Source organism: Aotus nancymaae, unplaced genomic scaffold (assembly GCF_030222135.1).
Source record: "Aotus nancymaae isolate 86718 unplaced genomic scaffold, 86718_ANA_hifiasm-v0.15.2.pri h1tg000122l, whole genome shotgun sequence".
Classification (NCBI taxonomy): domain Eukaryota; kingdom Metazoa; phylum Chordata; class Mammalia; order Primates; family Aotidae; genus Aotus; species Aotus nancymaae.
In genome coordinates this window covers 1,766,550-1,779,588 of record NW_026988537.1, presented here as the reverse complement: position 1 = coordinate 1,779,588, position 13,039 = coordinate 1,766,550, and the positions used below count along the sequence as shown (strand labels likewise).

At 43.0% G+C, this 13,039-nt stretch overlaps 1 protein-coding gene across 3 annotated transcripts in view; it reads right to left on the bottom strand.

Moving 5' to 3' along the window:
* Positions 1-9,855, bottom strand: part of FNBP1L (formin binding protein 1 like) — a 102,872-nt gene extending 93,017 nt beyond the window's left edge. For all 3 annotated transcript variants that reach the window (XM_012439677.2, XM_012439678.2, XM_012439680.2), the window contains exon 1: positions 9,737-9,855. In XM_012439677.2, the coding sequence (XP_012295100.1) occupies positions 9,737-9,760 (24 nt within the window). In that variant the 5' untranslated portion in view covers positions 9,761-9,855. The remainder of the gene's footprint in view (positions 1-9,736) is intronic.
* Between the last annotated feature and the right edge of the window lie 3,184 nt (positions 9,856-13,039).

The window sequence follows — 13,039 nt, the reverse complement described above, 5'->3', positions numbered from 1 at the left end:
CGAAATGCTAACAAGAATGGACAACTTAGAGAGGAATATGAGCGAATTGATGGAGCTGAAAAACACAACACGAGAACTTCGTGAAGCATGCACAAGTTTCAACAGCCGAATTGACCAAGCAGAAGAAAGGATATCAGAGGTCGAAGATCAACTCAATGAAATAAAACGAGAAGGCAAGATTAGAGAAAACAGGGTAAAAAGGAATGAACAAAGTCAACAAGAAATATGGGACTATGTGAAAAGACCTAATCTACGTTTGATAGGTGTACCTGAATGTGACGAAGAGAATGCATCCAAGCTGGAAAATACTCTTCAGGATATTATCCAGGAAAACTTCCCCAACCTAACAAGGCAGGCCGAGATTCAAGTCCAGGAAATACAGAGAACACCACAAAGATACTCCTCTAGAAGAGCAACCCCAAGACACATAATCATCAGATTCACCAGGGTTGAAATGAAGGAGAAAATACTAAGGGCAGCCAGAGAGAAAGGTCGGGTTACCCACAAAGGGAAGCCCATCAGACTCACTGCAGATCTCTCAGCAGAAACCCTACAGGCCAGAAGAGAGTGGGGGCCGATATTCAACATCCTTAAGGAAAAGAACTTTCAACCCAGAATTTCGTATCCAGCCAAACTAAGCTTCATAAGTGAAGGAAAAATAAAATCCTTTGTGAACAAGCAAGAACTCAGAGAGTTCATCACCACCAGACCAGCTCTACAAGAGCTCCTGAAGGAGGCACTACACATAGAAAAGAACAACCAGTACCAGCCACTCCAAAAACGCACGAAAAGGTAAAGAGCATCAACACAATGAAAAATCTGCATCAACCAAAGGGCAAAACAGCCACCTAGCACCAAAATGACAGGATTGAATTCACACATAACAATATTAACCCTAAATGTAAACGGACTAAATGCCCCAATCAAAAGACACAGACTGGCGAATTGGATAAAAAGCCAAAACCCATCAGTGTGCTGTATCCAGGAAACCCATCTCGCATGCAAGGATACACAAAGGCTCAAAATAAAGGGATGGAGGAAGATTTACCAAGCAAATGGAGAGCAAAAAAAAGCAGGAGTTGCAATTCTCATCTCTGATAAAATAGACTTTAAAGCAACAAAGATCAAAAGAGACAAAGAAGGACATTACATAATGGTAAAAGGATCAATGCAGCAAGAAGAGCTAACGATCCTAAATATATATGCACCTAATACAGGAGCACCCAGATACATAAGGCAAGTTCTTAAAGACTTACAAAGAGACTTAGACTCCCACACAATAATAGTGGGAGACTTCAACACACCACTGTCAATATTAGACAGATCAACGAGACAGAAAATTAACAAGGATATCCAGGACTTGAACTCAGACCTGGAACAAGCAAACCTAATAGACATTTACAGAACTCTCCACCCCAAATCCACAGAATATACATTCTTCTCAGCACCACATCACACCTACTCTAAAATTGACCACATAATTGGAAGTAAATCACTCCTCAGCAAATGCAAAAGAACGGAAACCATAACAAACAGTCTCTCAGACCACAGTGCAATCAAGTTAGAACTCAGAATTCAGAAACCAACCCAGAACCGCACAGCCTCATGGAAAATGAACAACTTTCTCCTGAATGTTGACTGGATAAACAATGAAATGAAGGCAGAAATAAAGACGTTCTTCGAAACCAACGAGAATGAAGACACCACATACCAGAATCTCTGGGACACATTTAAAGCAGTCTCTAGAGGAAAATATATAGCAATAAGTGCCCACATGAGAAGAAAGGAGAGATCTAAAATTGACACCCTATCGTCAAAATTGAAAGAGCTAGAGGAGCAAGATCAAAAAAACTCAAAACCTAGCAGAAGACAAGAAATAACTAAGATCAAAGCAGAACTGAAGGAGATAGAGACACGAAAAACCCTTCAAAAAATCAATAAATCCAGGAGCTGGTTTTTTGAGAAGATCAACAAAATAGACAGACCACTAGCCAGACTAATAAAAAAGAAAAGAGAGAATAACCAAATAGATGCAATAAAAAATGACAAAGGCGATATCACCACAGATTCCACAGAAATTCAAACCATCATCAGAGATTATTACAAACAACTCTATGCACATAAATTAGAAAACCTGGAGGAAATGGATAAATTCCTGGACAGCTGCCTCCTGCCAAGCCTAAACCAGGAAGAAGTCGAAACCCTGAATAGACCAATAACAAGGTCTGAAGTCGAGGCAGCAATTAAGAGCCTACCACCCAAAAAAAGCCCAGGCCCAGATGAGTTCACAGCCGAATTCTACCAGACATACAAAGAGGAACTGATACCATTCCTACTGAAACTATTCCAAATAATCCAAAAAGAGGGAATCCTTCCCAAATCATTTTATGAGACCAACATCATCCTAATACCAAAACCTGGCAGAGACTCAACAAGAAAAGAAAACTACAGGCCAATATCCATGATGAACATAGATGCAAAAATCTTCAATAAAATAATGGCAAGCCGATTACAACAGCACATCAAAAAGCTTATCCACCATGATCAAGTAGGATTCATCCCGGGGATGCAAGGCTGGTTCAATATACGCAAGTCTATAAATGTAATTCACCACATAAACAGAACCAAAGACAAAAACCACATGATTATCTCAATTGATGCAGAGAAGGCCTTCGACAAAATTCAACAGCCCTTTATGCTAAAAACCCTCAATAAACTAGGTATCGATGGAACGTATCTCAACATGATAAAAGCTATTTACGACAAACCGACAGCCAATATCATACTGAACGGGCAAAAACTGGAAGCATTCCCTTTGAAATCTGGCACTAGACAAGGATGCCCTCTCTCACCACTCCTATTCAATATAGTACTGGAAGTTCTAGCCAGAGCAATCAGGCAAGAAAAAGAAATAAAGGGTATTCAATTAGGAAAGGAGGAAGTCAAATTGTCTCTATTTGCAGACGACATGATTGTATATCTAGAAGACCCTATCACCTCAGCCCAAAAGCTCCTGAAACTGATAAGCAACTTCAGCAAAGTCTCAGGATACAAAATCAATGTGCAAAAATCACAAGCGTTCCTATACACCAATAACAGACTTAAAGAGAGCCAAATCAAGAACGAACTGCCATTCACAATCGCTACAAAGAGAATAAAATACCTAGGAATACAACTAACAAGGAATGTAAAGGACCTCTTCAAGGAGAACTACAAATCACTGCTCAACGAAATAAGAGAGGACACAAACAGATGGAGAAACATTCCATGTTCATGGTTAGGAAGAATTAATATCGTGAAAATGGCCATACTGCCCAAAGTAATATACAGATTCAATGCTATCCCCATCAAGCTACCAATGACCTTCTTCACAGAACTGGAAAAAACCACCTTAAACTTCATATGGAACCAAAAGAGAGCCCGCATAGCCAAGTCAATTCTAAGCAAAAAGAACAAAGCAGGAGGCATCACACTACCAGACATCAAACTCTACTACAAGGCTACAGTAATCAAAACAGCATGGTACTGGTACCAAAACAGAGATATAGACCAATGGAACAGAACAGAGGCATCGGAGGCAACACAACATATCTACAACCACCTGATCTTTGACAAACCTGATAAAAACAAGCAATGGGGAAAGGATTCCCTGTTCAATAAGTGGTGTTGGGAAAACTGGCTAGCCATATGCAGAAAGCAGAAAATGGACCCCTTCCTGACACCTTACACTAAAATTGACTCCAGATGGATTAAAGACTTAAACATAAGACCTAACACCATAAAAACACTAGAAGGAAACCTAGGCAAAACCATTCAGGACATAGGCGTAGGCAAGGACTTCATGACCAAAACACCAAAAGCATTGGCAACAAAAGCCAAAATAGACAAATGGGACCTAATCAAACTCCACAGCTTCTGCACAGCAAAAGAAACAGTCAATAGAGTGAATCGGCAACCAACAGAATGGGAAAAAATTTTTGCAGCCTACCCATCTGACAAAGGGCTGATATCCAGAATTTACAACGAGCTAAAAAAGATTTACAAGAAAAAAACAAACAAGCCCATTCAAAAGTGGGCGAAGGACATGAACAGATACTTTACAAAAGAAGACATACATGAGGCCAACAAGCATATGAAAAAATGCTCATCATCACTGGCCATTAGAGAAATGCAAATCAAAACTACATTGAGATACCATCTCACACCAGTTAGAATGGCAATCATTAAAAAATCTGGAGACAACAGATGCTGGAGAGGATGTGGAGAAATAGGAACACTTTTACACTGTTGGTGGGAGTGTAAATTAGTTCAACCATTGTGGAAAACAGTGTGGCGATTCCTCAAGGACCTAGAAATAGAAATTCCATTTGACCCAGCAATCCCATTACTGGGCATATATCCAAAGGATTATAAATCGTTCTACTATAAGGACACATGCACACGAATGTTCATTGCAGCACAGTTTACAATAGCAAAGACCTGGAACCAACCCAAATGCCCATCGATGATAGACTGGACAGGAAAAATGTGGCACATATACACCATGGAATATTATGCAGCCATTAAAAACGAGGAGTTCGCGTCCTTTGTAGGGACATGGATGAACCTGGAAACCATCATTCTCAGCAAACTGACACAAGAACACAAAATCAAACACCACATGTTCTCACTCATAGGCGGGTGTTGAACAAGGAGAACACATGGACACAGGGAGGGGAGCACTATACATGGGGGTCTGTTGTGGGGGAGTGGGGGGGACAGCGGGGGGGTGGGGAATTGGGGAGGGATAGCATGGGGAGAAATGCCAGATATGGGTGAAGGGGAGGAAGGCAGCAAATCACACTGCCACGTATGCACCTAAGCAACAACCTTGCATGTTTTTCACATGTACCCCAAAACCTAAAATGCAATAAAAAAAAAAAAAAAAAAAAAAAAAAAAAAAAAAGAAAGATAATATCCAGAATGTGTAGTGTGGAGGCATGGGTTGATAGGAACTGGTCAACAGAGGGCATTCTGGGTAGTGGTATCAATGTAGGGAAGTATTTTGGAGTTCGTAAAGTTGTATCACCTCAAGTCAACTTATCTTTTGTCAGGGCAGGGCCAATATCACAAGCCTTCATAAACCAAATCTCACCAAACATAACAGTGCTTCCCATATAACAGACAAAAAACAATCATTGTATTTTTAAAATAAAACTGAATTCCTATAGCAGTTTCATGGCCTTTCATTTGCTTTTGGAGAAGCAATTCAGTTTACATTAATAATGAATTTTCTTTGTCAACCTCCTCTAGACAAGTACCCTCTAAACAGTGTGAAGTAAAATTAAAGACAATAATATTATAGACAGTCCCAGCTTCTTGGAAGCTTAAGTCATGACAATTGCTGGAAAGCAGGAGTTCAAGACTGGCCTGAGAGCATAGCAAGATCCCATCTCTAAAAGTATACATATATATTACAGATATGGTCTAACCAGTAGACTATAATGAGACCCAATTCCTTTGTTCCAGATAAATCTATTAATGGGGCCTAAGATTTCACCAATTATTTAGTCAGTCACATTACCAAGCTATCATTCAAGTAAATTCACCAGAAGTTACCTGTAGGTAATTTGTTCCCCATTCTTTTACCATTTTACTTGATAAAAATGTTTAACTCAAGTAGTAAAACTTCACTCTCATTTCAGTTTTAGCTTTAGACTTTTTTGGGCTGTTATGAGATCACCTGGCCTATCATCACCTACAAAGGCCTTCAGAACCCTAAAAATACACTTACTAATTAGTAATCAATACTCTGGGTAATGCAATCAACTATGAATTCAATTGGGCAAAACATGCATGATCACCTACAAGTATTGTTTTGGTCAGTGAAAACAAAGACGAATCCAGCCTCTCTATACTCAAGGACAATCTAGTCACTTACAATGTAAATTTAAGTGGTATATAAACTGCTACAAAGCAAGATAATGAAGCATTAATGGATTAAGACTGGGGGTAATACATAAATTATCCACCTAATCTATCACTCAACCCACATTTTTCAGTTTCTTCCAAAAAGATATAAGCTTTGTCAAATGCATCTAGTTAATAATATGATGAAGGCCAGGCATAGTGGCTTACATAGTGGATTACAAATCCCAGCACTTTGGGAGGCCGAGGTGGGCAAATCACCTGAGCTCAGGAGTTTGAGACCAGCCTGGCCAACAAGGTGAAACCTGTTTCTACTAGAAATACAAAAATTAGTCGGCATGGTGGTGCGTGCCTGTAATCCTGGCTACTCGGAAGGCTGAGGTGGGAGAATCGCTTGAACCTGGGAGGCTGAGGTTGCAGTGAGCCAAGATCATGCCACTGCACTCCAGGCTGGGCGACAAAGAGATTGTCTCAAAAATAATAATAAAATAAATAATATAAAAATAACAATGGCCTTTAAATTACGCATTCTTAAACTAAGAGCCAAAGATTATATAGGCCAGGAAATTAAAGCATAAAAAAGATTTATATGCACCTATAAATTAGGTATCTGTATCCATCTTCTAACTACCAGACTTGTCCAGCATTTCCCTTGAATAGTATATTTTTCATTAAATCATATGTATGTGAGGTGCTCAGCCATATTTTTTTTTATATCTATACATACAGTCACAACCCATACACAGATTTTTTTTCTAACTTTAACCAGCTAATAAAAAAACTAAAAACCTATTTCTTAATAAGTAAAACCTATTGCTAAACATAGGTCTTCTCCAATCTCTAATTTCTCTATCAGTTAAAAAAAAAAAAAGCTAATAATTTCGAAATCCGTGCTTTGTGAAATTATTAATTCATATTTGGCTCTCTAACTGATCCAACCATTCTTACTATGTAATAAAGAAATGAACACAATAAGCAATGCCTAAGATGCTACCTTGCATCCTGAAGAAGTGAAGACAGTATCATCTCTTTCTTTGGTATTACCCAGAACACAATGCAAAACTGTGACTGTAATATGTATTCACTAATTTATTTACTCATTTGGAACACTAGAAATCCCTGTAAGCACAGCTCAAATTCATTACTAGTCAGTTCATATCTCCTAACAGCTACACAACCAGTCTGACACAATCCACTTAGCATATCATTATAAAAGTCCCAAAGTCAGTATTAGAGCTGTCCTATTGAATTCCTTCCTTTCTCAAATTTAACATGACTTAAAAAGCATTAAAATAGCAATAAAAACTCCAATGACTGTTACAAAAAACAGACTTAGGTTTGAGCATATGGCGTATTTTTTCTGTATTCTCAATAATTAACTCTCCTCAACGTATTCTCAATAATTAACTCTTCGGGACAGTAATGTGATTCTAAATATGAAGTAACAGGAGAACTGGATTCCAAATCCAAAATTTCAAGAGAATTTCCCAACCTCAAATTCCTCGACGGCAAGAGCACAGCACAGGTGTTTGTATGACATTACGATCCATTGGAAGTAAAATCCTTTTTCAAAACTGAGAACAGTAAAAACAGGAAGTACACTCAAATTTTTCTAAGGTTTCTTCCAGTCCCAACAATAGTCCTCCGCACCAAGTTCTACTTATCTAAGTTTTAGACATCAAGTTAATATTACTACATTCTACATTACTTAGTTGCTAATAAATGTTTCCCTCAAATCCTCATACAACTAAAAATCTTAAAATATAGAGATGTCTTAAATGTTAAGAGAAAAATTAAAAACATTTTTTCAGAATTTCCAAAGGACACAAAACAAATTTTAGTTAGGACAAAAATTCCCATCTCTTCTACAGTTTATCTTTTCAGATTGCTGAAAAACTATTTAAATGCTAAAAGTAAATAACCAAATTATAGGAGACAGTAGAGGAATGGAATAGTTTCCTTATGCAATACTGTAAGTTTTTTTAAAAGCTTTTAAAATCACTTTTATTCACTAAAATATTGTTTTCCCTTAAACTTTTTCTTTAGTGTGATACAAGGTGAATTTTTAAAAAATCTTAAGAGTTAAATCTAAATAACATGCCTCCACCGTTTTCCTGTTTACTTTTTTAAAGTATTCTGCTTACATTTTAGTTTCCTTTGAAGCACGAGTCATTTAAGTAGGCAAACATTAAATTATTTTGTAATTATAAAAATGGATGAATGCACTCTAGTAAGCATGAAAAATTTTAAAACATTGAAAATAAAACTATACCCATTTCCTTTCATTGATAACTCACTAAAGTCAACTACAGAATGCACAAAGTGTAAGGAAAAAAGGCCAATAATGCCTGAGAAACTAACCAATGTAAAAGGATTAAACTTTACATAATTCATGTACCGTACAAGCCTACCCAATATAAGAACAATTAATGCTATCTAAGAAACGGAATGAAAGGGCTCCTACGGTATTTCCTCTTGGGTGGTGTGTTTACAGACTGGGTAAGCACTTGTCCAGAATGTTGCACAAGAGATTCTTGGCTGGCTAAGCATTTAGATGGACTCTAAAGTCTCTCAGTTCTAAGATTCCCAATCCAAGAGTAGACGTGAAAAATAAGAAAACATTTTGTCTTTCAATTAACCGATTGGCTTTCACTCCCACCATAGCCGGGCACATACATACTCAAAAGTTATTTCTCCCCTTTCTCTGCAGTGATTTCACAAGATCCTCGCGAACAAAAGGCAAGAAAACAGGCACAGGTGGAATAAAAAGGGGAGTGGCTGAGGCCAGGAAGCTCTCGGGACAGCGCCCCCACGCCCCCACTTCCCCCGGCCGCACCTGAGAAATCACTGCCCTCCACACCTCCACCCTTCCGCGCCGGCGCCGGCGCCGGGAGCAAATTCTCCGACCTATTACCCTCCGCCCGTACCTTGGCCAGACTCTGGGCATTGTCTGGAGCCTCCGGTGCCAAAGAAAGACGGGGAGGAAAGAAAAGGAGAGAACGAAGGAGAAAGGACGAATGAGAATAAAGAACGGAGGGGGAAGTAAAGCAACAGGGAAACCGTACGCTCCTTTAAGCAAAATTACCTTCCCCATCGATCACTCAATTTATCAATTCAGCCCCCAAAACCAACCCACCGGCCAAAGGCTGCAGCGGGGGGTGGCCAAACAGGAGTCCATCGAAGCTGTGCCCGCCCGAAGCACAGTGGCAGGGAGAGGGAAATGGGCGTGTGGGCTGGGCCTGGCTGGCCCGAGGCCGGGCTCCGAACAAAGCCGCCCTGGTTCCCGTACCTGGGGCGAGGGCTCTGGGCGGCGCCTCCCCGCTCCCCACGCCGCCTCAGCCCGGCGACGCCCTGGCCCCGCGGATCCTGGCCCGGGCTAGGGACCGCGGCCGGTCCCCTCCTGGCCCTCGAGCAGCGCCCCTCGGGGACAATGGACCCCCTCCCCCGCCTGCGGGCGGAGAGATACAAAAGGAGAGACGAGCTGCCTGGCGCGAAGCCAGGCGTCGGGAAAGTGAAGGCGGAGGAGGAGAAGGGACGAGAGACGACCCCGGCAGACGCGGGAGCCCGCGGGCTGCTCCCCAGGCCGTCCCGGGCGCCGCCCGAGCCCCGCCGCGGCGGCAAAGGCGGGAGTGCGGACTAGCGGCCCCTCGACCCCCGGCCGAGAAGGAACGAGGAGTCTGCACACAAAGAGGAGCGGGACCTCCGTCCTCTGCCAGCGCCGGGCCGAGGACGGCGCCGCGCGCTCTCACCGTCCAGGGTCCGCGGCGCCCGCCCAACCCGTGCTTTTCGGGGGCCGGGGTCCACACGGGGCGCCCTCTCCTCCACTCACCCACAGCTCCGTGCCCCAGCTCATGGCGGAACTCGAGGCGTCTCTGGCCGCCTGGCGGTGCCGCTGTCCCTCCGTCTGTCCGTCGGCCCCGCCGTCAGTCTGTCCGTCCTCGCACTCGCTGGCCGGCGGGCTCGCAGCTGAGAGGCTCTGCCTCGAAAGGCGCCGCCACTGCCGGGCTCCCCAGTGAGTGCGAAAGACGCGACTGGAGAACGCGCCGCCGCCGCCGCCGCCGCCGCGTCCCCGCCTCCCCGAGCTGGGCGGGAGGGGGCCGGGACCGAGGGGAGGCGGAACGCGGCGCGGGGAGGGGGCGGGGAGCAGTGCATCCTGGGATCGGGGAGGACCCGGGCTCTCCTGGCCGCCGCCGGCGGGGTCCCCCTGCGGGCCCCTCTCGCTGGTTGAGTCTCCTCCCGCCCGTACCCCGGAGCGTGGACTGCCCCGCCGCGGCCGCCACTCGAACCCTTGTTTCCGAGATAGAAAGCGAGAGAAGGGAAAGGATCCCCACCGCCGCTATTATCTCATCCCTTTCTGCGCTGAGCCCCTTTACAAGAGGCAATTTCGGTTACCTGCCTTTCCTGCCTCTTGTCTCCTCTCGGGAGAAACCCCAAATCCTAGGGTTTAGATTGAGGAGAATTGTGTTTTATTATTTAAAATCTTGATGTTTAAAGTGATCTGTCCTTTCGAGCCTGATGCTTCGGCGTGACGATTCTTGGGAATCACGAAAATGTGCACAGGTTGAACATCAAATGTGAATGCAACATGTCCCCGATTCAGTCTTTAATTAAATATTTTAATTTTATAAATTCTGTCAAGAAATTATAAAAAGAGGCAGCTCTTCCAGTAATCATCTGGGGATGTTGCCAAGGCACGATGTGGAAGACGTGGACAAATGTGAGCCGAGCTGTCACCTGCGGAAAATGAGAAGGCAGCTCGCCCTATGTCTGAAATGGGCACCTCGTGGGTGGGGGCTGGATGGGAGCCAGATTCCTCTCTGGTAGTGTAAACAGCCTATTCGGAACTTCAGATCTCCCTCACCTCCCAGTATCGGAACCTTGGAGGCAGGCCCACTACTTCCTTTTTTCTCTGTGGAGCTACTTCCTGGCCTATCTCCATGGGAAGGCTGTCAGCGAGCTTGGCTGGTGCTACTAGATACCAAGTACCCTGAGCAACTCCCCAACATATGCTTTAGTATTAATAGCTCGTCTCCTAAAGCAGGCAAGCGCACAGACACTTCAAACCAGTCAACTAGCAGAGTACTCCTCAGTGCGTCACGACAGCCGGGTGTCTTAGGAAGCTCTCCCAACAGGTTGTCAGCACTGAAACTCCTCCTCCACCCGGCCTGCACAGGTGTTCCAACCTCTTCCGCTTAATCCTTGTCCTTGCCTAGCTGCGCTCCCTCTTGGAACTGAGGCCAATAGCCTGAGCTCGCCTGACAGTGCAGCTGCTAATCTTCCGAAATTCTCTGCTGTCCTTCTCTGAGGCCAGTTTAAGCATACAAATGCCCTCTTCCAAGTGGGTTATAGCCGATTTTTAAATGCTTAAGTGTACCATGCAATGAAAAGACTGAAGCATTGAGCAACACTTCCTACTATTTGTCTACATTGCCTCTATTTCAAATACAATTTATCCGTTTATTTATATCACCTAACACTGCTAACCGCCTCTCGTATCACTTCCTCTGACTCCATAGAATTACGAATGTATTTTGCAATCTCAAGTAACATTAATTAGTAAGAGAAAATTGATTTTTTTTTTTTTTTTTTTTTGAGACGGAGTTTCACTCTGTCGCCCAGGCGATCTGGGCTCACTGCGACCTCTGCCCTCCCTGCCCCACCTCCCCCCGGGGGTTCAAGCAAGTCTCCTGCCTCCGCCTTCCGAGTAGCTGGGATTACAGGTGCCCACCACTGCAACCAGCTAATTTTTGTGTTTTTAGTGGCGACGGGGTTTCACCATGTTGGCCTGGCTGGTCTCGACCTCCTGACCTCAAGTGATCTGCCCACCTCGGCCTCCCAAATTACTGGAATTACAGGCGCGAGCCACTGCGCCGAGGCAGGAAATGGATTTATTAAATGAATGTCTCATTATTTAGAACCACAGCAATACCAAGATTTATTATATCTAAGTATTGTCATAAAAGCTAAGACCTACAGAGTATAAGTTAAACCAAAGTTAAAGAATTTCTCTCTTCCCCAGCGCCCCGCCCCCAATGGTCTTGCTTCGTTGCCCAGCCTAGAGTGCAGCGGCTCCATCTGCCTTTCAGGCTCAAGCAATTCTCCTGCCTTAGCCTCCCACGGAGCTGGGATTACAGGTTCGCACCACCACACGCGGCTAATTTTTTGGATTTTTTGTAGAGATGCGGTTTTGCCATTCTTGCCCGCCCCGGCTAGTGTCAAGAACTCCTGGGCTCAAGCGATCCAACCCTCTCAGCCTCCCAAAGTTCTGGATTACAGGCCGTGAGCCACCATGCCCAGCCAGGATTTCTCTTTTAAAGTAAAATAATCTGTTCACATTAAAATTCCCAGCCATACTGTTTACCTAAATAAAGCTTACTTCCTATATAAAGATTTTTTTCTTCTTCCAAGGTACTGAAGCAGGATTCCACACTTAAAACAATTGATTTCTCTTCAAAAAGTTAGATTTAGGGGCATCAAGGGTTTTCTTATTTGTTTTTGTTTTGAGACAAAGTCTCCTCTGTCGTCCAGGCTGGAGTGCAGTGGCACCATCATAGCTCACTGAAGCCTCGACCTCCCAGACTCAAGTAATCCTCCCACCTCAGCCTCCCACGTGGCTAGGACAACAGGCACACCACCACACCTGGCTAATTTTATTATTTTTATTTATTTTATTTTTATTTATTTATTTGTTTTGTAGAGACAGGGGTCTCACAATGTTGCCCAGGCTGGTCTCAAATTACTGGACTCAAGTGATCTTCCTACCTCGGCCTCCCAAAGTGTTGGGATTACAGGAGTGAGCCACTGCACCCAGCCCTGCATCAAGTTTAATATTCAAATTTAAATAAAATTTCTGTTACCCTCCATTACTAGAACATTTTAAATATTTCATATTACCACCTTAAATAATCTCTTCTAAAGAATTATTTGTAATTTATAAGATTCTTTCATGACATTAAAAGTCACGGTTTCAACAATCTTTAAGCAAAGATAATTAAAAAGTGAAAACTTTCACAATAAAGAGATAAATGTTTACTGTTATATTTTGTTACAAAAATAATAAAGACTAATCAGAGTTCAAAGTATTTCTTATGATAACAAATCTCTAAAGCAGCATATAAGCATTTTAGTCAAC